This window comes from Condylura cristata, unplaced genomic scaffold (genome assembly GCF_000260355.1).
Source record: "Condylura cristata isolate star-nosed mole 26May11 unplaced genomic scaffold, ConCri1.0 scaffold00020, whole genome shotgun sequence".
In the NCBI taxonomy this organism is placed as follows: Eukaryota; Metazoa; Chordata; class Mammalia; order Eulipotyphla; family Talpidae; genus Condylura; species Condylura cristata.
In genome coordinates, this window is record NW_004567121.1 from 14,166,655 (window position 1) to 14,192,716 (window position 26,062).

The following is a 26,062-nucleotide window of genomic DNA, read 5'->3' on the forward strand; positions in this document are numbered from 1 at the left end:
GCCCCCCACTTCTCCGATTGGCTGCAGGGCCTTGAGGCTCCTCCCCCCGGCCAGCGCCTGCGCGAGGATCTGGGCGGCGAGACACACCTGATGGTGGGAGGCAGTCACCCTCCCTTGTGGTCTGCGGGCGGGACAGTTAGGTAAGCCAGTGGGAGCCCCCAGTGCGCTCCCTCCGAAGGGTGCAGCTACCCGAGGCCGCGAGGCTCTGTGACCCCGGCCCACCCGCGCCCCCCAGCCGCTCGAGCGCCTACCTTCCGGCGTGACCCACGGGCTGCGCTGCGGGACAGAGCCTCTCTCGGCTCGGACTTTCTGCGTCTGCCCTCCCCTCTGTCCTGGCCTCCGCACCTGTGAGCCTCAGTGATACCTCTCAGCTCGTCGCTCGCTGCTCCCGTCCCCGCAGGCTGAGGCTTGAGCAAATCGCGAGCAACCCATTTTGGGGTGGGGTTGCAGATGATAGTCCTACAGTCCCCCTCACCCCCACCCCCCCTCCCTGGCGCCTCGCCGCCTTCCTGCTCACTGCACTGCCGGTGGCCCTGGGCCAGGTCCGACGAGGGACACCTGAGCTTTGGCGGAGTCAGGGGAGCCTGACGGGAGCCCTCGTGGGCACGCCTGGGCCTAACTGCCTGTTTCTCAGTAAGGACAAACATCCGACCTTCTTTCTTTCATTCATTTGTTCAGCCAACATTTGGGTGCTGCTCCCTGTATCGGTTCCAAATCTGCTTACGTCATTTGGGATTCCGAGAGTAGGAAGAGATGTCTGTTGAGAATGAATTCGCTCCTCTGAGGAGTGGGGATATCCTCAGTCCCCTGAGGATAGACCCAGTGGAACAACGTTTAATTTCTCCCTTCCTGCCATTCATTCTCTTCTCAACCCCAACCGCATACTTTTATATCCTGGAGGTTAGAGTTAAAAGTGGTTTATTTAGCAGTTGGCAGTTTGAGAGACCTTGGACTTGCCCTAACCCTTTCCTTATCAGTAAAATATTTACCTTTTAAAATTAGTGTGCTTAAATGAGAACTATTAGGATAAGGCCCGGAATCATCCTTTTACATTAGTAGATGTCTTCTTTGAACATGGATATAAAATATTTTTTCTGGATTAGCCACCACACTAATGTGGCAAATTACTTTAAAATAATAAGGTTCTTAATATTAGTCATTGCAATATATATATAATCATAATACAAGGTAGTTATATGTGTGTGTGTGTAAATACGTATGAGTATTTTAAAGAGAAAGTAAATTTTTTTTTCTCCTGTTCATGCTCAACTTTTGATTGGAATCTAGCACCTGTAACAAACATTGCCATTTTAGTATTTCTGGGATACTGGAACCCTTTAGTTTAGCATAATGCTCCTTGAACTTCCTTGATTGTAGCTGTTGCCATATAAATAGTACAGTGTGTCTTGTCATCACTTGGTATTTGCTAGGAGATATGATTTATTTAGCCACACACTGTTAAAAATAACTACAATTTAATTAGAATGCAAAAGCTATGTTTCCAACAAGCACATTATGTTTTTACCTTTGTGATTGTGGCAAAAAAGGAAAATCACTTACTTGGTACTAGCACATGACCCTTTTGCAGAAATTAGTCAAAATGTTTAAGAAATTAGTAGCTTTGTTCTTTTAAGACTCAAAGCTTTTTTGTATCTTATTAGTCTACATGTACATTTACAAATATGCATCTTCCTATATTCTGAAGCCAATTTGCTGTTGTCCATAGAAAATTGACTTTGGTTCATGGCTTAGACACTGGAGCAATTAGCACAATGGAAAAAGTCATTATTGCATATGTTCTTCTTTTCCATTAGATAGCCACTCAAGAAAACATCATGAAAGATACTGATATCAAGAGACTACTGTATACCCATCTTTTATGCATCTTTTCAATTATCCTAAGCATCTTCATTCCATCATTCTTCTTGGAGAACTTCTCAATATTGGAAACACACTTGACATGGTTGTGCATCTGTTCTATTTTTGTAACTGCCGTCAATCTAGTTTTATATTTAGTAGTGAAACCAAATGCATCCTCTAAAAGAAGTTCACTATCATACAAGGTAAGGCTTATTTCTTGATAACTGATTTTACGATGAAGGCAGTATTTCTCTTAATAGAAAAATGAAGTATTAGTCAAGTAATCTTTGATTTATTTACAGTCAGTAAAAAGAATCCAATTTTTATTTTTTCAAATCAGGAGGCTCTTTCTTGCTGGAACTCTGCCCACAATGTTACATATATCCTTGTCTTGCATTGTGGAATTAGGGCATCTTCAGTGGATAGAGCTTTGTTGCTCTGTATAATCATGTTTTGTATCACTATGGTAGATAAAGACATGTAGCAATAGTATCTTTAAAAATTATAAGACATTTCAGTTTGTTTCATGTGTTTTTTGCATTTAAGAGAGACTTTATGGACTTTTTTTTCAGAAATTCAAAGCAAGTCTCTGGTAGTTCTTATTAAAATTTGACTTTCTGAGACTAACCAGAATTAAAGTTTCAGATATTTGAATCTATTTTCTGGAATATTCATTATAGTGTGTTGCACTTGATATTTTAAATCAGTAAACCCTCGCTTAACACTTTAAAGTATTGTGTGTGAGTTCTCTACTAGGTAATTTAGAACATGATCCATCCACTACCCTATGATTAAAAGACTCAATGTGTTTTTATAATTAGGTCTTAATTTGGATGGCTTAAAATCAGGTAGGTTCCATAATGGTGTATTTATATGTAGGCTTTTTTCATGTGGATCATGTAACATGAATGTGATTTTAAGAATTATTTAGTATTCTACCTTCTCCTGTGCTGCATTGTACTCATTGTTTTCTGTAAAAAAAATTCATGTATCATCACATGATAAGGACTATTTCTGCCTCTTAGCACTATCATTGGTAAATGTGTCAAAATACTGATCAATGACATAGGACACACTATAATGAATATTCCAGAAAATAGATTCAAATATCTGAAAACTTTAATTCTAGCTAGTCGCAGAAAGTCACATTTTAATAAGAACTACGAGAGACTTGCTTTGAATTTCTGGAAAAAAAAAATCCATAAAGTCTCTCTTACAAGTGCAAAAAATAAATGAAACAAACTGAAATGTCTTATAATTTTCAAAGATACTATTGCTACATGCCTTTATCTACCATGGTGATACAAAACATGATCATACACTCAATAGAAACAGAACTACTTTCTGACTCTGTGCATGGAATTGGGCCTGATACTTGCCTTCCAGACTTCTGTTACAGGGCTGTATTGAGGGCTGTGCATCTGACTGCAGAGGACATGTGATCTGACCTCAGGATATCAAAATCCAAAGAACAGTTCAACTGCATCACACATGATGGAAATTAGTTGTATTTGTAGATAAAATCGAAGTATTTGCTGCTCTTTAGATGTTCTCTTGAGTCTTTAAATTATTCATTTCTTTTTAGGTAACCAGGTTTTTGAAGTGCTGTGTCTACTTTCTTTTGTCTTGTTTTACCTTTCATATAATATTTGTTCTATATGGAGCACCGCTGATAGAGTAAGTCTGAAATGTTTACCTTAAAGCAATTATATTTTAAAATACTTATTTTCTAAGTGAAGTTCTAATTCTATTGGTGATTAGTTTAAAATACTTATTTTCTAAGTGAAGTTCTAATTCTAGAGAAAAACCAATCTGTATTTAATTAATAGATCATGGAAAGATACTAACATCATTGCCTTTCCTTAGCATTGTTACTCTTAGAAAACTTACCACATTAATACTTGTATAGCCTAAATTTCTTACCAAATTGCACATGGGAGGGAGAGAGGAGGTAGTTGAGAAACTAAACTATAACAATAAATATGTGGCCCTTAGAACTTCGGTGGAAACTATGATATACACACACACATATGTATTTAAGTATATATATATATTTATACCTAGCATATCATTTCTTATGCTAATTTTAGTTATAATTAGGATATTTCAGTATATTCTGAAGGGCTTGCAAAAAGTGTGTTATGAGAAATGTGAATAGAGTCCTATACTTAATAATTTAATAGCTAATATTTATAGTTTAACATTACTTTTTAACACAATACTTTCAAAACTGACTAATTTTAAATGAGTCGAAATTTAACCCTTGACTATTTCTTATAAAATGTTCATTATAGTTTGGGAAATTAAGTTTAGCAGTGATTAATAATCTTGGTAAAATAAGGATTTTATATGTATATATAACATACACACCTGTATATAGTTTAAACTACATATTTATACCTATATATGTACATATATATAGACATACATATATTTATATACACACACACACACACTCTAAACTAATAGGTTACCCTTTTCTGGAGAGAGGGAGGGTAAGACTAAGTAGAATGAATAAATGGGGCAGCAGTTCTACCACCAGCAGCATTAGCATTTTATTAAAATGCAAATTCTGTACTTCCATGTTAATTGCTGCTCTATTTACATATAGGGAAGATGTGGAATCAATCCAAAAGACCAAAAATAGATGACTGGATTAAAAAGATGTACATATACATGATGGAATATTACTTAGCAATCAAAAAAGAAGCTCATGCCTTTTGCAGCAACATGGATAGAGCTGGAAGGGATAATGTTTAGTGAAATAAGCCAGAAAGAAAAGGGAAATTACCAGATGGTTTCACTCATAGCAGAAGCATAAGGGATCAAGAGAAATAAAAGCAATTGTAATAAAGTAAAAACAAAAAACAACTATTAACCAGAGACATTTTATGGGGGCAGAGAGGGAAATAGAATTAAAACCGGGACTATGGTGATGGCACAAGGGTGAATTGGTGGTGGAAAGTCTATGGGGATTACAGCCGAGATGAAAAAATGCACAAAATGAAGAATGATGTAAAAAGAAAAAATGCAAATTCTCAGATCTGAGTCAAAAACTCTAGGGAAGGAACCCCTCTCCCAAACTTTTAGTTTCTTCGACTTTTAAAGTAGTTCTGAAGTTGAGCCAATGGTTGTAGGTAAAATTCTACTGTTGAGGAAAAAAGTTAATTTTCTAGACTTGGTCAAGGTTTTTAACACTTGTGATGTGTATCATTAAAACTTTCTAATATTTGCTATACTGCTTTTCATAGTTTGCATTTCAGTAGTAAATTTATAGTAATGATTTGGTTACTTTCAAAGTAAAGTATAAAAAATATTTGTACATTAAGTAACAAAGATTTTGTATACATTTGCTTTTAAAAAAATTAATAAAGTTTTTTTTCCCTAGGTTGGTTTTGGAAACATTTTTATTTGCAGTTGTTCTGTCTACTTTTACTACTGTACCTTGTTTGTGTTTGTTGGGACCAAATATCAAGGCATGGCTAAGAGTTTTCAGTAGAAATGGGTAAGTTTTAATTTTGTATTTTAGTGATTTAAAGAATGGAATAGAATATGCACAGGAGCTTGTTCATTATTCCATGAGTGTTTCTCAGCAATATGTGTTTCTCAGAAAGCCATAAGCCCCAATTTCAGTTGAGGAGCCTGCGACAGGGAAGGGGAACCCAAGTAGGCAGAACTATAGGCCTCTCCCTCCATTTTGGCAAGATCAGCTGTCTTTTTTTTTAAAGATTTATGTATTTATTTATGCATACAGAACTGTGGTACCGGCCAGAGGTGCAGGTGCAGTGAGAGGATTCACCAGAAAGAGTGGGGAGCAGAACAGGCTGACTGACAAGAGTACACTGCTGAGGGGAGCAGCAGGCGGGTTAGGATTGGTCTGTGGCAGCGCCATGTGGTCACCTCTGGGGCAGGGATCAAATTCATGCTGAAGTGGCCTTAGCTTCTTAGCGCTGTGCTTTAACTTGCTGCGCCACCAGGGAGGGCCCAGCTCTGCTTTTTATCTGGGTGGTTAGAAAGTATTCCACTTGGTCTTTTGCTTTGAAAAAAAGTTTTACTACCAAAAGAGAGCTTTGAAAACCATCCTCAAGGATAATTTGTCACTGTGATAAAATTGCTGCAGGTAAAATTGCTTCCATAACACCTTATAATGTAGGATCGGGGTCTACAACCTGAAAATGTTTAGTATAACAATCATAATTTCTTGTGTAGCCTCTTTTGTGGTAAGACATAAAGACAAATTTTACAGGATTTTATTTCCTTAGCAGCCATATAATTTTTCAGCATAGCTAAGTTAAATTTTTATTGTCTTGAAATGCATTGAAACAGTTCTTATAAGTAAATTGTAACCAAAAAACCTAGGTTATTTGGTTCTATGATTTTTGTCCTATTTATTCATTTATTTATTTTATGACAGTTTATTTTTACATCATTTTGTACTTTTTTTTTCATCTCAATTGTAATCCCCGCGAGCTTCCCATCACCAAGTCACCCGTGTGCCATCACCATAGTCCCGTGCACTTCCCCCCCACCCCCCCCTTTGTCCTATTTATTACCCAACAACAAAAGTTTCTTGTGAGTACATACTCTGTGTGTGGTGCAAGTCTTGTGTGGGTTCTGAGCATTAGCTGCCGTTCTCCCCCTGAAGAGTTTGCCCCTGCAACGGGCAAGAATGAATGAGCAACACCATGTGAATGTAAATCAGCTGGAGGTTTGTGAAAGTCTTTGATCATGAGTATGAGATTTGGTGAGATTGAGGGCAAAGGGAAGACACTCCATATTAGGGGAACGAGTGAGTGTATAGAAACCATAAAAAAGCACATAGCATTTTTGTGAAATTGGAAGGGAAACAGCCCAGATGGAGCAGAAGACGCATGTGGGGCTCCATAAATTACTGACTTTAATTGTTCTTAAAATGAGTTCTTAAATTGGTGGTGGGATGTCCATGGGGATTACAACCAAGATGAAAAAATGCACAAAATGAAGAATGATGTAAAAATAAATTAAAAAAAGTAAAATGAGTTCTATGTCTCTTTCTTCAGAACTATCTTCTAGTACTTACAAGGTTTTTAAAACTTTTTCTTTTAGTACTTTGAAATTTTTAAATAGTGAAAACCAGCTGAAACCTTGGTTGAGATCAGTGTTTTATCTATTTGAATTCCGTTTCGTATAATGACATTATGCATTCGGGGAAATGTTGCCACCTGATTCTATAGCTAGTTCTGCCATAGTTTGGAGTATGCATTCCTAGAAATCCCTGTGCTCTGAAATTGGAAGGGAAAAACCCAAGAAACAGAGTTTAATACTCAAAAACTTCACAGAAACATAAAGACTGGAATTTAATAAAATTGGTAAGGCCATTTTACATATGGTTAAATGGTTAAAAAAATACATGAATACAGTGAAAATGATACTTACCCTTGTAAAAGCCCTGAACTTTGCTTTTGGAAGGAGATATGCCTCTTTTAAGTTGCCATAAATTAAAGGTGGGATGACTGGAACCTGAGAGAAATTTAAGACCAGATATGGTAGCTGTGTCTCATACACCGGAGAAGAACTAAAGTAGTTGGAAGACTAGTTTTTAAAGCAGTATTAACATATATATCCAATACCATACACTTCACCTATTTAAAGTATATATACAGTGGTTTTTAGTGTATCCATAAATATGTGCAGCCATCACTGAAGTTTCTAAACTATATTGCACTTCTTGTTCCCTAAAATAGCAATCAAATTAGAACAAATTTGAATATTAAAAATATTTGGAGTTTATATATATAAATTTTCAATTTTTTTTTAAGACTTATTTATTTATTCATACAGAACTGGGGTACAGGCCAGAAATGCGGAGGGTGAGAGGATTCACCAGAGACAGAGTGGGGAGCAGAACAGGCAGATCAAAGAAGTACACTGCTGAGGGGAGCAGCGGGCGGGTCAGGAGATGTCTGCTGCGCCATGTGGTCACCTCCAGGGCAGGCGGGAATCGAACTCATCTGGAAGTGGCTTTAGCTTCTTAGTGCTGTGCTTTAACTCGCTGCACCACCAGGGAGGGCCCAAATTTCCAATATTTTTAAAAGTAAAAGTCATCAAACAAAAGAGAAGCTAGATTTTGTCATGGTAACTTGCCATGAATTTAGTATATATATACTTTCTGAATTTGACCCTATTTCTTCTTTTACCCTAAGCTATGCTTGTGGTAACATCTATTTCCTGTTGGGTTAAAAAAAGTCATTACAAAATTTACCTTTTGAATCTTCTGAGATTTGTGGAATAAATCTGTCATCTTATTTTCATAGGATGATAAAAAAAATCATAGGAGAGGTAAAATCACTTTCCAGCTAACAGACTGATAAAAATCCATAAATTGATACTAAATATTGAAGTTTGGGGAAGTGCCAGTAGGAATGTAAAGTGGTTCCAACTCAATAAAGGGAAATTTATTAATATCATAAAATTACAAATACTCATTTTTGAACCAGCAACCCCACCTCTGGGATTTCATTCAGTAGATATATTTGTATACAATATACTGAATGTATAATATTACTCATTACAACTTTAAAAATAGCCTAGTCTTTAACAAGAATTAAGTTAAATTTAAGCCACAATGTGGAATACTATACGATCTCTTAAAAAAAAAACTCTTTATGCTGTTAAGTTGAAAAAAGCAAAGTGAAGAAATGTGTCTGATATTAAATTTATGTAATGAGTTGGCAGGAGAGAAGAGATTTATCTGTATATTTTTGGGAGGATACATAGAAACTAATAAAGCATTGGTTGTTTTTAGAGGGGTGATATGAGAATGTAGGAGGAAAGGTAAGAAACCTTTCTACTAACTACCCTTTGGTATCTTTTGAAACTTGAACCATTTTAATATATTGCTTACCCAAAGTGAAAAAATTTAATGAGTTAGGTTTTGCAAATACTTAATTTATTTTTTGGTTATTGAGAGTTAGATCTGTATCAAGAAGCTGTTAGATTTTCAGATGCCACCTAAACTTAAACAGATTACAAAAATTTTCTAAATTTTCTAACATGCAGCAGAGAACAGTTTAGTTGCTAAAAATAATCAACTTAAAAAACATTTCATTTATCCTTACACAGGGCAAGGCAGGAAACTACATTAATAACTTAGCTATTTTTCATATACTTTTTAGCATTTAATTCTCAGCAATCTGGTGACATACTCCTGTTATCACCATTTCCTAGGTGAAGACACTGAAGCAGACAGGTTAAATGATTTGCCGAGGTCCTATAGCAGTGAGGGTAGAACTGGCAATTGAATCCAGATCACCTGTTGATTATAGAAGTTGGAAGACTCAAGTAGTTGAAGGTCAAAAAATGAGTTTATGCCCTGTCTGCTCTATTTAAGTGGCCAAGTGAACTTGGCCAACTATTTAAGAATTGTCATGTCTAATACTGTTAGAATAATACTCATAAGAGCTTTGCAGGGCTATTAGAACTGAGTGAGATGATACGTGAATTCAAATAGAAAGTGCTTAGGAAATGTTTGTTGAATGGATTAATATGCCAAAGAGCACTTTGTTTTTCAAACTTAAAATCTTGCCATTTGTTTTATGACCTCTTCCTGGTTTAGGTACTAGGCCAAGGAGTGCAGGGAATGACTATGGAAAAGGAGGGAAAATTTTTCAGTTTTCTTCTCTTAATGCAAAGTTGATTTGGACTTTGTCATGAGAGGGGAAATTAAGGATTTATGTCTCCTACTCTACATGGATTATAGTACATTTACTTCCCTACATTTATTCCACTTCAAGTATTTAGTATAAGAAGCATATTGACTTTTGGATGAGTGAGAAAATAATTTGATATATTAATTTGTTTTGTGTTTGAGTTGGCCTTTAATTGTTCACTTTCATGTAAAAATAGAAAAATATTCAAAGAGCTGTAGGTTCTGTATTGATGGTGTGACATACCCTCTACACAATTACTTGTAGGTTATTTTGAAATTGTCTCAATATATAGTTAACATTTTTTATATTACATCACAGCTTTAATTTCAGAGAATTCTGTTATTTAAGGATGATATATAAAACATGAAGAATACATTTTATCATACATAATAGTCATTTACAACAGAAAACAAAGTTATAATACTATAGTTTTAATTCATTAAAAGTATTTAAAGTACCTTAAAATACTAGTTGAAAATTTTAGAACTTTAAATATTTTTATCATGTCATGTTTTAGTCTATAAAGCATGGTGAGCTTTTGTTTTGTTATGTTTATTTAAAGCTGGCCCTTTTATTTATTTATTTTTTTTATTTTTAATTTTGTATTTTGGGGGGGAAAGGAGGTGGGGTAGGAAGTATCACTATGAGGTTAAAGCTGGTCCTTGAAGTATTGTTGAAATTTGACTAATTTATAGGAACAGGACAATTTTGAATTTTTAGTATATGTATTTGTGTATTTTATGTTGAGTAGTTTATAACCAGATGAAGACTGAGAAACCCAAAAACTTAACATTCTGAGAATAAAGGACCATTATGACTCTATTGGGATTTAATAGATAATTATGTTACTATTATAACAAGGCTTTTCCTTAAAGTAAAGGTAAAGTTATTCCACATAAAAAACAAAGCAAATGAATGCTACTTTAAAGAAAATGGAAAGTAGAAAAATCATTTTGTTTTCTTAAAAAATCTGCCATCTCCTGTTAGGTATACTTAATACTGAGTATACACAATTTGTATTGATTTGATCTGTTGCCTAGGTGTTATAATTATTAGTGCCTCATTGTTTTGGTAGCCTTTCTTATAAAAGAAAGTATGATAGGCCTGTGTTTCATTGAAGCTTGATATTTGATTTTTCAGTTCTTTTATGTTATTTAAACGTTTCAATCAGATCCTGATCACTTTTGGTGAACTGCAAAGTTGAATTCCTGAATAGATTCCTGAATCTGTTATTTTCTTGTCAAGGTAAAGACAGTAAGATGTATTTGTGTTTTGTCATCTTTCTCTTGAAATGGATTTACATGGAAAAAACCCAGGTGGACAATATATGAAAAGGTAGTAAATGAGCAAAAATTTACATATACTTATGTATATAAAGTAGATAATTAGGCCTAATATGTGCACAAAAAATTACATATCTAAGCATACACATTTCTATACATATACCTGTCACACCCATGCAAAGTTCCCTGAATCCCCATTGAGGCCATTTACCTACCTTCCATGTCTACTGTCTCCTGGGTTCTGGCAGCGGAACATACTGTGCTGTACAGCAGTTTCATCTGATTTCTGATGGGATGTGTAAGCCCTGGTCAGAATTTTTTATAAGTTGGATTTAAAAAATGTCTACTTGTTAAATTTCAGCAGAATGGTACTCATTAAATTGCAGAGAGAGTATTTCCTTAGCCCTGTCTTCATTCTCTTCTGCCTCGTGTTACAGAAAACCTGATAGAAATCATTTCTAGTCCTTAAAATACAGTTTCCAGAAAGGAAAAGTTAATTCCAGATTAAAAAAAAAATAGCTTAAGAGATAATTTACTCATATCTGCGCAAATGGATAATCGGGGAAGCCTGCTCATGTGAAGTGGAACAAGAGGAAAAGAAATGGCACTGCACTGCTGCAGAAGAGGAAGAAGAGAAAGGCACACCATGGACAGAATCCAGCCTGAGGAAAAGCACTACCCCAGGAACAATACAAACAAAAATATGTTTACCATAGGAAAATATTATTAAGGATGTAAATTTAGTAAAATAGTGCTCAAAGAGAAGAGAATGAAAAAAAATGAGGTTGAGAGGAGATTGCAAAATTAATGAAATAAATTGAGAACCTTAGGCATATCAATACAGATTACAACTTAGAAACGTAGACATGTTAGAAAATCAACTTGGAATGGAAGAAAGGTTTGAGCTAATCAAAATGAATGGGGGACAAAGGGAGGACTTGGGAAGAATAGAGAAACAATGACATCATGAAAGTGGACAAGGAGATTCATCTTAAGAGTAGTTAGTGCCCCTGATGCACAAAACAAAGAATTCAAAGATATGATACAGTTTCCTCAAATGAAGGAATTATTCAAGTGTGTCTATTAAGGGGTCTTATTAACTAGATCAAGGAAATTAGTGAACTAGTGTTATGGAAGAAAATGTTGATTCTGTAGTAAAGTAATATAAACAATCAAAGTTATACACTGGAAGGGAAGATGGAGAAAATCAAATTATACCCCATATTCCCACCTTCTCTGGCTATCCCCTCCTCCTGAGCCTATTTGGTACAACCTGTTCAGGGAAAAAGGGCATCATCCTACACCAGACCCTTTACCTTTGCTCAGCCTAGTATACAGGCAATTAGTTTTATGCCATTGAGGCAGCATTGAATTATTTCTTTCTGTGAAAAATGGTACAAAGACCATAGAAGCACTGTCATTTGTGGGTCCTCTAAAGGGCAGTTGGTTCCCAATGCCTGCAGTGACACCTACAATTGAATTGTACTACTCATACACAGTGAACAGCCAGCCAGTCAGCTAGTTTTTTGTTGTTTTAAAAATAGTTTTATTGAGATATAACTACATACCATAAAATTTACCCATCTGAAATGTGCAATTCAGTGGTTTTTAATATACAATTGTATAGTCAGCACAGCAATTTAATTTTAGAACCTATTATCACCCTCCAAAAGAAACTTAGCCATCTATTCATCATTTATCCCCTCCTTTACCACTCACTCCTCAGCCCAGGCAACCACTGTATAGTTCATATGTAGTGTTTTAAGTGGTATGAGCAATGAAGGATCACTGATTATTTGGAAAACACCCCTCATGAAATTCTTAAAATGAAAACAAGAAAACATAAAAAAAAAAAACAAAAGATAATTTTCAAAGACATCTTTCTTATATACATTGAACATAAACAAGAAGCAATCAAAATGACCATTCAGAGAAAAAAAAAATTCTTGGGAATTAAAAATATGATAGAAAATTCAACTGACGTAGAGACAGAGTTGAAAAGATCAATCAAAAAGGCAAAGAGAGGGCCCTCCCTGGTGGCGCAGCGGGTTAAAGCACAGCACTAAGAAGCTAAAGCCACTTTCGCATGAGTTCGATCCCCACCTGAGCTGGAGGTGATCCACATGGTGCGGTAGACCTTTCCTGACCCGCCCGCTGCTCCCCTCAGCAGTGTACTTTGATGATCTACCTGTTCTGCTCCCCACTCTTGTCTGGTGAATCCTCTTACTGCCCCTGCACCTCTGGCTTGTACTCCAGTTCTGTATGCACCGTGCACAAACATAAATCTTAAAAAAAAAAAAAAAAAAAAGGCAAAGAGAAATGAGTTAAATATAAGAAACATGAAGATTAACTAAAATAACATTCTGAGCAGAAAAAGCAAGTTTTAAAATAAAATTTCAAGAACTAAAAGACCTGAGATTTTAGATTAAGAAGATGCATTTATTTTCAGCAAAATGAATAAAAAGACACCCACTCCAAGACCCATCATTGTGAAATTTTAGGTAACTTGAATGACTGAAATTCCCAGAGGTAGGTGGGAGAAGATGTCACCTACAGAGGATTGAGTGCCAGAATAGCACTGACAGGATCAGGAAAAGAACAGTGCCTTCACAATTCTGAGGCAAAGTGATTTCAACAATTGTAGTAAAGTCATTTTCAGATTTAAAACCTTAAGGTCTTTTTCAAGCACTCTTACCCAAGAATCTATTAAAGGAAGTACTTTTTTAAAAATGAAGAAATTTTAGAATCCAGGAAACAAGACACCCCAAAGCACAGAGAATAAGGGGCTTCACAAACTGATAGTGTGCAAAACTGACAGACCACCCATGTGCTTCAGACTTAGAGAGCAAACTGTTTGGTTTAGAGCAGTTGAGTAGGAGGGAGAGAATAGAGATAATACAAATAAGCACTATAGTAACAGGTAAGTAAGCAAATGAAGGATAATGAAAGAGGAAGTTCCAGACATCTAAGGGAAATTAAAATTTTACTATAAGGAAAGAAATGTAATTGTGGTTCAGCTAATGGATATTTTCACAATTATCATAATGTTGATAACTGTGCTGTTGTTTCAGCCAAGAGTAGATGTTACCATCAAAAAGGCAATGATTAGCCAACAAGTGCAACAACTCAAATGTCTGTCAAACTGATGAAGAAAACAAAATGTGGTCATGTCCATAAAATATGAAGTCCATACAGTTATTGTCTACACAATACTTGTATAGTTATTGAAACTACTAAAATCTGTAAACATCCCAGCCTAAGGCTGAGAAGGAGGGGAAATAGTTGCCCAACTCTGTAATTATAGTAAAAATATTCTTTGAGTGAATTGTTTGGTTGAGAAGGATTATGGGGAAAAGTTTTTACTATAATCAGTAAATCTTATTTTTTTTAAATCCTAGATCTAGCATACTTTTCCATTTCTTATTCTTTATATTCCACCTCAGTCAATTTTGAGTTTTGCCTGATATGCAACTTTCTCCAGTTTTTCAAGGTCAAATGCTACTTATTCTTCCAAATCCAGCTGAATTTCTTCCTTTTCATCAAATGGAAAAAGCAAACTTTCTAGCAGAAAGTAATGTCTCTAGGCATATAAGTTTATATATGATTGATCTAAAAAGTTGTTATTAACTCATGCCATTCTCAGCAACATGGATGGCACTAGAAGAGATCATGTTCAGTGAAATAAGCCAGAAGGAAAAAAGAAAAATATCAAATGGTTTCACTTATAGAAGGAATATAGGAGACCAATATGAGGGATCATGGGGAAAAAAACAATAAATAATAATAATAAAAAGAACAAAATTAGCAGGCAACCATAAATCAAAGACATTCTGTGAGGGAAGAGGATAAAAAAAGATCATAAGGGGAGAGAAGAGCACAAGGGACTGTGGTGTTGTTCACAGGTGAACTGGTGGTGGGGATTTTATAGGGACTACATGATAATGTAAAATATATAAATTAAAAAAAAATTAAATAAAAAGTTGTTTATTAAGTAAAGACTAGACAATTTATCAGCTACTTACAGTAAAATATTTCCCTAGAAAGTCCTTTAAATTGCTAGAAAGGGAAATTATGTTCAAGCTGCTGGAGTTGTTCCGTTTTTTCCATCCAGGATCACAACATACCTCTATTGTATTGCATATATAGTGATTGACTCCAACCTTTTCCCAGTCTCAGCTCTCAGTAGAGACAAGCTAAAACACATGTGGGTGTTGGGAGGGAGGAGAGGGAGAGAATGAGGAATCTGTTATGGACTGACTTGTCACTTGGGACTTCTTTAATTCACTGTACCTATTTTTGTATACCAGTTGACCTATATATAAGAAAAAAAAATTATCTAACAAATGTTTACCCCTTTTTACCACACTAACTGGAAGAAACTACTTCTCTTTAGCTCTTCTACTTCGTAACTCCACCCAGCATTTTAAAAATGTGAATATTTGAACCCTACTGGTGGGTTTTAGTCTACTGTAGCCAGACTCATGTTCCACCACATGGTGAGGCTACATTTTGAAATTAAGACCTACTAAGAGAATGGCAGAGTATGTTTACATTCTATGATGTGCACTTCATAAACAGGGGTGGTAGGCATAGTCACTGAGTGTTTTGAAATACCACCATACAACAGAGAACTAATAAAGCTGATGACAAAGAAAAGCTTTGAAACAAGAAAAACTGGGTTTATAATATGCATTTGAATTTTGTTTCGACAGATATATGCAAATTTACCTAAAACCTTCTTAAAATTGTTTTATGTATATATGCACAGAAAACATTTCTGGATAGATATGTAGTAAGTTCTTAATAGCAGCTGCTTATAGAGAAAAGAACTGGAGTTGATGATAAAATGTGCCATGAAAAAGAGAAGGGGAGAAGAAGACTTCATTGATGCTCTTGTACTTTTGACTTTGACTATATAGGTATATTAACTTTCCAACTGAAAAACATTTACCAATTGATTGTTAGTAGTTCTTGGTAATATATGTCAATTTGAGATGTTTATTTGAGATGAACAGAAAATATAGTGTTCATTTGTGTTATGACTTGTTTGATAATCTAGCAGCTAAGAATAAGACACCTATGCTTGTTTTACAGTGTTACATCCATTTGGGAAAATAGTCTCCAAATCACTACGATTTCTAGTTTTCTAGGATCGTGGCTTGGAGCCTTTCCTATTCCACTCGACTGGGAAAGACCATGGCAGGTTGGTTTCAGCTACTCAAAGCAATAACATAAATGTTTGTACAAAGCATGTATTTCTATCTGTCTATCTACCTATGTCTGTCTGTCTGTCTATCTATCTGTCTCTATATATGCTTACATATTTGTTCTGTGTACGTATATTACCCAGGACTGAACTTTAGTTATTTGATAACAATAATTCAGGTACATATTTGATAATGCTCTAAATATTGTACAACATAGGTAATTATGAGTTTTTCACCCGGAAAATGCCTTTATTCTTTGCTTTATCAAAAATGGGCTAGTATTTCATGTTATAAGAAGGTAAGTGGGAGATTAAGAAATGTTGTTGGTTATTTTAAGTAAAGGAAATTGGCTATGAAAATTTTATTTTTTAAAATTTCTTTATTTATGCATGTAGAACTAGGGTACAGGCCAGAGGTGCAGGGGTGGTTAAAGAATTCACCAGAGAGAGAGGCCTGAGCAGAACAGACAGATTGATGAAGTACACTGCTGAGGGGAGCAGTGAGTGAGACAGGAGAAGTCTGCCACACCATGTGGGTCACCTCCCTGGCCTGGGATCAAACTCATGCTGAAGTGGCTGCTGCTAGCTTTGTAATGCTGTGCTTTAACCCATACTAGGGAGGGCCAGGCTATGAAATTTTAAACCCACATGTTTTATTAATAGGTGGACAGATAAAATGGTGATTAAAAACGCTGGCATCTCAGTACTGGGGACTGTTCCTTGGTGGTAGGGAATAAATGAAATAATCCTTCTTAAGTACTTAGTTCAACACTTTACATGTAGTTATTGCTTAATTGATGTTATATGTATTTGTGACCTATTAGAGAATTTACTATCTAGCATTACAAAAAAATGCAAATTTATTGGTTCTCAAGTGTCTTACAGTGTTCTCAGTTTGTTTTGCCTAACAGTCTTTTAGTTGCTAGAGTAGATCATTTGTACATTTTCTGTTGTTTACATGTTCATGGTATTTGCATTTCACAGTTTTATTCTAACTGCCTGACATTTCAGGGGCCAATAAATAGAAAATTTAACATATGTAGGCCACTCTATATATGTGGAGAAGCATACTTGTCATACAAGTAACTTAACCCTGACAACTTTAGGACAAGCTAAGTTTCATCTCCATTTTTACACGAAAAAGTCTGTGTGGGGAGGAGGACACCACAGTTACTTGAAATGCTTGTCTCATATGAGGGCAGCACCTTTTGACACCAACCATCTCTTATTGCTGAAAACACTGAACATAGATTTTTTTTTTTTTTTCAAAAAAATGACCAGAGCTTAGCTCTCTTTGGAAACCCTTAAGTAGTTATTATATTTCTTTCTCCACATAAGAATTTTATTTAAATGCCATGCCCCTTTGGTGGACATGCACACATTTTGTGTCATAAAATGTAATACATTTGTAGAAAAGTTTTAGAAGCTAATATGGAATATTTTTGTGCCTAAGAAACCCTCATTCCTTTACACTATGAACCTCAGCCTACAATCTCCAAAACTAAACCAGTGCTTTTTCAAGGCATACTTATTTCTTAAAAGTTAAAAAGCAAAATTGACTGAAATTGTCTAAAATAAGATTGTTTTTAAATATTTGTACTTCTAAGATATCAGATAAATGAAGCATTGCTTTATTTAATATTTTGTTTTCTCGGGTTAAAACTTTAATATTTGTTAAAATATATTTACTTCTAAAGTCACAATTGCCACTTCATAAATTAAAACTAGAGATTTGGATTATAACCAAATGAATTACTGCAAATAACGCTAGAGTGAAGGATAAAATTTAAGATTATGTACTTAATTGAAGAGTTGCATAATTTTTGGTCGACTGGTATTTCTGTTGCAGAAAGTATTAGTATTTTCTTTAAGGTTTATTTATGCACACAAGAACTGGGGTAAAGACCAAAGGTGTGGGGGGGTGAGAGGATTCACCAGAGACAGAATGGGAGTAGAATAGGTAGATCCTGAAACACACTGAAACACACCTATGAGGGGAGCAGCAGGCAGGTCAGGAGAGGTCTGCTGTGCCATGTGAATCACCTTCCTGGCTAGGGATGGAACTCATGCTGCAGTGGCTGTGAAGAGCTTCATAGTGCTGTGCTTTACCCCACTGCATTACCAGGGAGGGCCCTACGTATTGTTTTTGACAGACCCAAATAAAATACTAATTTATATGAACATAATTTATATTTCAAGCATGGGGGGGGAACTGTACTTTTTAACTGACAGAAAGTGGTTTGGATTTAAAATGGGGGTTATTATGGTAATCAGTTTTATAATGCTGTGCTGGCTTCATTTTCATGTGAGAGAACAGTTGACTCATTTGCATGATCTTGGTAGGTACCATTTAGCACCACTTTGACAAGAAGTTCCAGACTGGAGACTACACATCTTTCCCCAAATAGCTTCCCTAAATTTGTGCTCTTAGTCATAGGAGAGTGTTAAGCGTATACACAGATCAGTGCAGATTTACAACTAAAGAAATGTATCCAGATAGTAGATTCATCTGTACATGTTTTCCTTTGTTGAACAACTACATCTGCTTTATATATATCACTTACAATCAAATTTAGGGGAATATAAATGGTCATTTATACCTAGTAAAAATATCACTGATTTTGAAAGATAAATTCTGCCAGTCAAGCAATTACAAATTTGTGATAAACACAATACAAATAAACTTATTAAAAAGTAGCTTGTGGGGAATGAAGCATTAGCTTTTGAGTTTTACCTTCCTTTCTTACCTGAACAAGCCAGTAATCATAATGGTTGTGAATATGTTTTTACTTGTGCCCATAGGTCCATTTCCTATATGTTCCCAATAGGTGTCAGCACTTCTCAAAAAATTGATACTACAAAACACACTTTTAAGATTTTGTTTTTAGAATTTACCCAAAAGTGGGTACTTTAATCTTAGCTTGCACCATAGCTGCTTGGCTTGTAATAGGGACTTAATGGTTTTGAATGAAGTCATTCATCCGAGACTGAAAAATGTCTACCAGTGCTTGCTTTCAAGTCATTATTGCTACTTACTCTGTGTCTTAAGAGTTGTGAAAAATGATTCTATCACTTTAGCAGGAATCACCCTTCTATTTCTAAGGTTCCATTTGATGGGCTATAATGCAGTGTGTTGTATAACTCCTAAGAGTTTTCTCTTATAAGCTTTATACTTCCCACATTTTGTGTGAAGAATGGCATGAATTAAAGATGATTACATTGCAGGGGTAAAGGAATAGTTCCTACAGCACAGTCTAATATTGCTCACCAGCTACTTTATTATTTTTTTTAATATCAGATTCTAAATATTACCTAGCAGTATCAGTTACTTATAAAATACATCAATGTTAGATTTAGTTTTATGAAGTAATATACAAAATGATACTGACACATTGGTACTTTACAGCTTTCATGGCACATTTTAAACTATTCATTTAATATGACCATCCCATATTTTAAGACCAGAAGGTACTATTGTTCTTGTTTTTGCATTTTGGGAAACTGAGGCTCAGATGTTAGGTGACCAGGCCAGTCATAGGGCCAGTAAGTGGCTGACCTGACCCTGCAGTTAGCTTGTTCTTATTCTTGCTGCATTCTATTTCCCAGATAAGGAAAATAAATCTTCCACATAAAATACGAAATGTTTTTTAAATAGCCTAATGTTTTAGTTTTATTACTTTGAATATTTTAAACTAATTTTATAAAAAGTCACCATTATCTAATTTCAAATACTTGGCCATGATTTTAGGAAAACTACAGTACAATACCTTATACTAGTGACATACCAAGCTAACTATCAATGTGGAGTGTCAGAAACTTGATATCATTTTCATGACAATACAAATTTAATACCTACTTGCACATTAAGGATATTGTGCATTTTATATTTAAGCTAGATGTGGTTAAGCTGTCTTCAAATCACCTAACAGAAAATGCTACTGACATCACCAACACTGTCCTTAAAATTCTGCAACTAAGTACAGAGTTGTCGTATTTTTTAGCCAACTAGGACATTTAATAAAAATATGTGTTAGAATAGAGTAATGCAGAGTACAGAGATTTTTAACCAGGAGTTCACAGATGGGCTTCAGTTTCTCTCTCATTCTCTCTCTCTCTTTCCCTCTTCCCCCTTCCCTACCTCTCTTTCCCTTCCTCAGTTCTTCTCCCATAAAAATGTATATAAATGCTGTTCAATATCTTTAAAGTACTTAAGATGTAAGCAAGATTTTTTCCTTTTAAATAGTAGCAGCTTTAGAGATGTCATATTTGGAGAAATGATAGTGCCCTGGATTGTAGTGCAAGCTTACTTTGGAGGTGTCTGTTAGCACATGTGATCACCTAAAAGATTACCATCAACCACAGCGCACGTGTATTTGTCACTTGTATAACACTATGTACCCGATATGGTTAAAGGTACCATATAGTTCATTATCCATTTAATCAGTACAGCTACCCCAATAGGTGAATTTTAGGATGATTCTCATTTTGCAGAAGAGAAACTGAGGCACAGAAAGGTTAGGTGACTTGCTCAGTCCCATATTTAATAAATGGCAGAGCCCAGACTCAATTCCAGTCTCATACAAAAACCATTGTCTGTAACTACTATTCTGAACTATTTAGAAATGCTTTGAAAAAAATCAAACACTATAGAAATATATATATGCAAGTTCTTTTTCTTTCCTAAATGTAGGCAAAGAATTCCATAGCATTGCTTGGGTGGAAGAACACTGGTTCTTTGGGTAGAAATAAACTTGTATAACTTTCAAATGTCTTTCCAACAACAATATTGATTTGTTTAACAGAAAAAACATACAAAAGATACCTATATTAGGAATTTTGTGTTTATTTCTGAGAGAAAAATAACTTGTCAGTACCATCTACCCAGACTATATTAGGCCTTTGTTAATAGTGATTATTTTAAGAGAACACTGGTCTTTTTTGGTGTTAAGTGATGAAAAATACAGAACGAGTCATTTGATTTAGAGAAAGGATAATAGTACTCTGTGCAAGATACTTCTTCACACAATGTAGCTATTCAGTTTTACAAACAGGTTTCTCTTTTTAACAGTAGTCTTAATTTTACCCACTTGTATTGTAGTTTGTTATGCAGCAGGGTATTTCTTGTGGTTAGTTATTGCTTAAAAAAAGTTAAATTTATTAAAAAAAAACTGGGAGAGATTATGGTCACTTTGGTGGCAAATACTTGCAGCAAAGACGTCTTTTACATGAATATCTTTGTTCTGCAGTTTTCTTTTCCATAAACAAAGCAAGATAAGTATATATAGCAATCTTAGATTACCATAATTTAGAGAAATATTTATAGTAATGCAGCTGAATTGTCTGTTCAATAGATGATATAATAATTTGTTTCTGTTTTTTAATTCTATTTGTGGCATGAATAATGTTAAATAGGAACATATCTGTAGTGAGTCAAGGAAATTGTTTCAAATGGAAAACTTTAAGATCTCATTATGAAAATACCTGATTAAGCTAGGGTTGTTTGATGAGTCAATTTAAATTCTGTTGCCATCATATACTTTTAAATTTTTTAATGCTATTATGAGGTTAGTAGGAAATTGAGGAAAGATTATCAGTAGGCAACTTCCCCAGACTCCCTTCAACTGCTCCAACTGGCATTCTCCACGTTGGTGTATAAAAACCAAGAAAGTTGCCTTTACATAAAGACATATATCAGATAAAGTAAGCTTCAACCTTAAAAAAAAAAAAAAAAGTAAAAGGGGAGACCCTGATCCATCATTAGCAGTCTTCAAAGAAGTCGAGCATTTTAATTTGCAAACAGCGATGATTTCTTGAGACATGCAGTGATAGCAAAGATGCCAAATCTTAATCCTTCACTAGGCATTAAGGGACAAAACTTTCAAACCATTATTTCATTTTTGACACTCCACTGGAAAAGAACTGTGGCCGCTTTTAAGAATGTTTATGTGAGTCTGTATGTTTTTGGAAACAGAGCCATATTGAAATTACAAATGAATTTAAATAAAATTTGGTGACCCAAATTGAAATTTTGCTGGGATATGTGAGGATTTAGTACTACCTTACACTTAACAGTACAGCTTTTTAACAAAGTGCAGGCACTCACGCTTGACCAATGGTGAGGAGACTCATAGGTGAAAAAGAGAAGAGTATCATTCCAAATGTTTCCATAGGGTGTTACAAACTGCTAAGGGAAGAAGTTCAATGCTTTTACAGAGATAGTAAACTATGCATAATATTTTATTTGTAACCCCATATGTTAAGATGGGACACTGTTAAAATAACAAACACTTATAAAGTAACATCCAACAAACAGGTAATTTGGTACTTAAAATTAATAATTAAAAGCCAAATCGAAGCAATACCTCAAGTAACTTAGAAATTCATATTAAAAACATTAATTCAGATTCTACTTACTGGAAATATAATTCAACATGGGCTAACCTAAAATGGACCCTTAGATATAGCATAAGGGTATATATTAGCAAATACTAACTAAAATTTCAGAGAGCCCCTAATTTTTTTAGAAACTATGTGCAGAAAAATTAATTGTAAATTTCTTTTCAGTCCATACATGACCTTATATTTGAAGCAGAGTATTTGCATTTTCACTAGCAAAATTCACATCAATAAGATATTTTTTAGTATTTCATTTTAGACATTTCAATACTTTGAACTAGTTCCAGTAATTAGTCTAGAGAATTCCTATTAAAATCTTTTAATGAAGACATGCTTCTGAAAATAAGGCAGTTTTTCTACAATCTGCATATGAATAGAAATCTTTGGTTTTAGTTAAAGGGTTGAAGTGTTTTGCAAAAAGAAATCACTAAAGAACCAAAACAACAAAAAGTCTTTATAAGCAGTGGGAAACTCTAAGCCCCATCTAGGTCAACAGAGCACCTAAGGCTCCTTAGGTTCAGATGTCACCATCATCCTTCCTTAGCCTTCTGATGACCTATAGACATGGTTTTTACTATCTTAAGAATGTGAAGCTGAAAAGGTAATGTCCAACAATTATGTAAATAAGAGAGTCGGTGAGTGGGAGAGATGTTTGATCTATTCTACCTCCCATATTTGTAGACAGTTAACTAAGGCCTAGAGAGGTGACACCAGAGTTTGTGTTTCAAAATTTCTAGTCCATTTATCTTTGGGCAGGTCAAATTTGAGATTTTAAGTTTAATTAAAATTATGTGAAAAGTCTCAGAGATGTGAATTTTGAGGGGAGGGGGCACCCATCAAATCCCCAAAGGCAAGTTGGAAATGAATAATACTTTACTGTCTTAATTCTTTTATACTATGTGTTGGACAATTAACTAATATGCTAGTTGGTTTATATAGTTTTTTTTTTTCAATTCTATCTAAAAATAGCAGACCGAAGTTAATTGCAAAAGTTACATAAGATTCCATTCAAGCATACATAAGGCCATGGTACTTTATGAAACACCACTTCTTGGGAGAAAGAAGACATCCACTGTTCAAATCAGAAAGAAACTCCTGTCTAGTTATTCAGTAGACTATCCACTCATCAAAAGGGAAGATGATGCTTGTAGTTAAAAAAAATCTCTACAAAGCTCACATACAAGACAGTACATCCTAGATTTGTGACTGATATATGAGCATTTAAGGCTGTCATTTTCAAGTATAAAAGTTTAGTGTTTCATTACCCAATCTGTGCAATAGACAAAGCTGTAGTCATGGAAGTTTAAAAGCTCACCAAAGACATAAAGGTATCATAACTTAGGCAATAGCAATTTTAAATGTAGGAAAGGCAGGGGGTGAAATGGACTAGATTATGCTTCTCTGAACTGTGTTAGTTTGTTCATCCTGAAACTTTATCTAAAACTATTGTCCCTTGCATGGTATGTGGAATAAGGCAGATCCAAGCAGACCAGACAAAGAAGCTTAATTATAATTAATTTGGTTCATGTCTAACAGCATTATGACCTGTTCTCCCAGAGAAAGATTACAGCTGGTTCCAGTATACAAAATAAGCTTCACAGATGAACATGAAAATTTTGTCTCCAGTTTTTTTAAAAGCAGAGCCTTTCACCTAGGGACCAATTTGCTTTCATGGATGAAATAAATCATCATTTACTTCTGACTTAATGTAATATTGTTAAATGTAACACTGCTCAAGAACATGGGTATTTGCAAGCCAGTATTTTAACTTACACTTTAGGTGCCTGTAGACGTTTTAGTTCTATCTATAACTTCTGCTGTGGTTCCAATATCTAGTGGAAAGATGGCATTTCATTATGGAGGCACTAGCTTTATATTAAATTCCAGGTGGCATGCTTGAATTCTAGGTCTTTTCTCTTTATCACAATTTAAAAAAGGTTCCTTGTGGTCTGGTCATCATATATACTTCTCATGTCATTTGATACAAGCCAGTGTGGAAATTAAAGAAAAATTACCAACTAGTTCAGAGAGCTAAATTGAATCCAGGGTTATGGCAAAGTCTGACCCAAAATTTTAATTTGTAATTTTAGCATGTATCTCATGCAGTCTGGGGAGCATTAAACTAAATCTACAAGAAGCCTTATTACAACCATTGAATGCACATTATAACTAAAATGTGTACATTTTTAGTGTTCGTGAAAAACGCAGTTATGATGTTATTACACTTTTGGCATTCTTTAAGAAAGCACATGAAGCTTTAATATAGAAATATTTAGGTTACACTTAACTTGTGCTCAAGTAATCAGAAAACATTTGTTCTTCTTGATCTCATACATTCTTTCCTCAGGTATGGCCCATCTCCTGTACGCTAGGAGCGACCTTTGGCTACGTGGCTGGTCTTGTTATTTCACCACTCTGGATATACTGGAATAGAAAGCAACTTACATACAAGAACAATTAATTGGAGCAAAGGGAGAAGATATTTCTTTGTGCAGATTCCATAAAGACTGTGCAGAAATGTGTATGGTCCAAGCCAGGCAGTTCCACTTACAGCACTGTTTTTTATGTAGTTACAACATGATGTGATTGTAGCTTTTTTTTTTTTTAACTATGAAACCCCTGAGAGATTGTACCTTCTAGTTGAAATAAAGTATTTATAGTAGATTGTGGCTTCAGATGCTGTTTGCTGCTTCCTGGATCTTTAAGAAACATTCTTAATGAACTTTAAAGAATTCGGAGGACAGGATTTTTTTCAAGTTTTAAACTGCTTCATTATAAGAGGTCTGGGTTTAGCTGTAGCATTTCATATGCTTTCTGAGAAAAATGGACAGTTGTCCTTGGCCACTGTAGATGTTTCTCACGTAATCAAACAACAGTTTATACATCTTGATCCTATTCTTTTTTTAACTGTATGTTTCTTTGGAGTTAAAATGGCTATGATAGCCTCATCAAAAACAGTCTTCAATCCCTTCTGGGTTAAAGCTGAACATTCCACATAGCAGCATGCTCCTATCTGGGAAGGAGAAAAAAAAATTAATATTTATTGATATGACACAAATACAATCATAAGCTAGAAAACACAACTATGCAAACAAAATGAAATCATCCATATTCATGATAGATGGTTAAAATACAACTTTTCTATGAAAAATTCATCATCTCGGGGCCTTCTATATGCCATGCACTGTTTTAACAAGTGCTGGGGATTTGTCAAAGAACTGAACAAAAGTCCCTGCAATATGATGCTCACCTTTACTTAGTTTTACTGGGTCAGGGACACGCAAAGGAGGGAGTGCAGAGCAGAGGGCAGGCAGTGCGCATGGCAGAGAGACTGAGAGACGTGAAGGGGAGGGCAGTGGGGCAGGGTGGAAAGTGAAATCTGGGCTGTGAGGAACACCTACGGGAATGTCACAGAGTCGCAGATGGACAGCAATGCAGGTGCAAACTTGGAACATTCGGGGACAGGAGAAGCTAGGGTGGCAGGACAGTGAGCAGGGCCAATGGCGAGGTGGATCTGTAAGGCAGTCTGGAGGCCGCTTTCAAGAGTAGTTTCTTGTTCTGAGGACTCTATTCACTTGCTGAAAATTTGTTGAGCACTCATTTGCCAAATGAGAAAGTTGGAGCAAAAT

General features: G+C 35.1%; 2 protein-coding genes across 5 annotated transcripts in view; one reads left to right on the plus strand and one right to left on the minus strand.

Moving 5' to 3' along the window:
* Nucleotides 1–62: 62 nt before the first annotated feature.
* PIGF (phosphatidylinositol glycan anchor biosynthesis, class F) lies at nt 63–25,108 on the plus strand. Of its 3 annotated transcripts, none has more exons than XM_004686231.2 (6): nt 63–140; nt 1,815–2,063; nt 3,446–3,537; nt 5,249–5,365; nt 15,926–16,034; nt 24,781–25,108. In XM_004686231.2, the coding sequence occupies exons 2-6, from the start codon at nt 1,836–1,838 to the stop codon at nt 24,892–24,894; spliced, it is 660 nt and encodes a 219-aa protein (XP_004686288.1). In that variant the 5' UTR covers nt 63–140; nt 1,815–1,835; the 3' UTR covers nt 24,895–25,108. The 3 variants fall into 3 exon arrangements, with proteins under 3 accessions (XP_004686288.1, XP_012582926.1, XP_012582925.1); XM_012727472.1 differs by having other exon boundaries at nt 15,974–16,034; nt 24,781–24,920; XM_012727471.1 differs by lacking the exon at nt 63–140 and adding an exon at nt 561–633.
* Nucleotides 22,257–26,062, minus strand: part of RHOQ (ras homolog family member Q) — a 35,390-nt gene continuing 31,584 nt past the window's right edge. The window contains exon 5 of one of the 2 annotated variants that reach the window (XM_004686230.2): nt 22,257–25,446. In XM_004686230.2, the coding sequence (XP_004686287.1) occupies nt 25,291–25,446 (156 nt within the window). In that variant the 3' untranslated portion in view covers nt 22,257–25,290. The remainder of the gene's footprint in view (nt 25,447–26,062) is intronic. The other variant, XM_012727473.1, reaches the window with a different exon arrangement.

Coding starts and splice junctions, on each gene's coding strand:
- PIGF (XM_004686231.2), top strand. CDS start 1,836: ATGAAAGATACTGATATCAAGAGACTACTGTATACCCATCTTTTATGC. Junction 3,538..5,248: donor TATGGAGCACCGCTGATAGA/GTAAGTCTGAAA, acceptor TTTTTTCCCTAG/GTTGGTTTTGGAAACATTTT. Junction 16,035..24,780: donor ACTGGGAAAGACCATGGCAG/GTTGGTTTCAGC, acceptor TTCTTTCCTCAG/GTATGGCCCATCTCCTGTAC.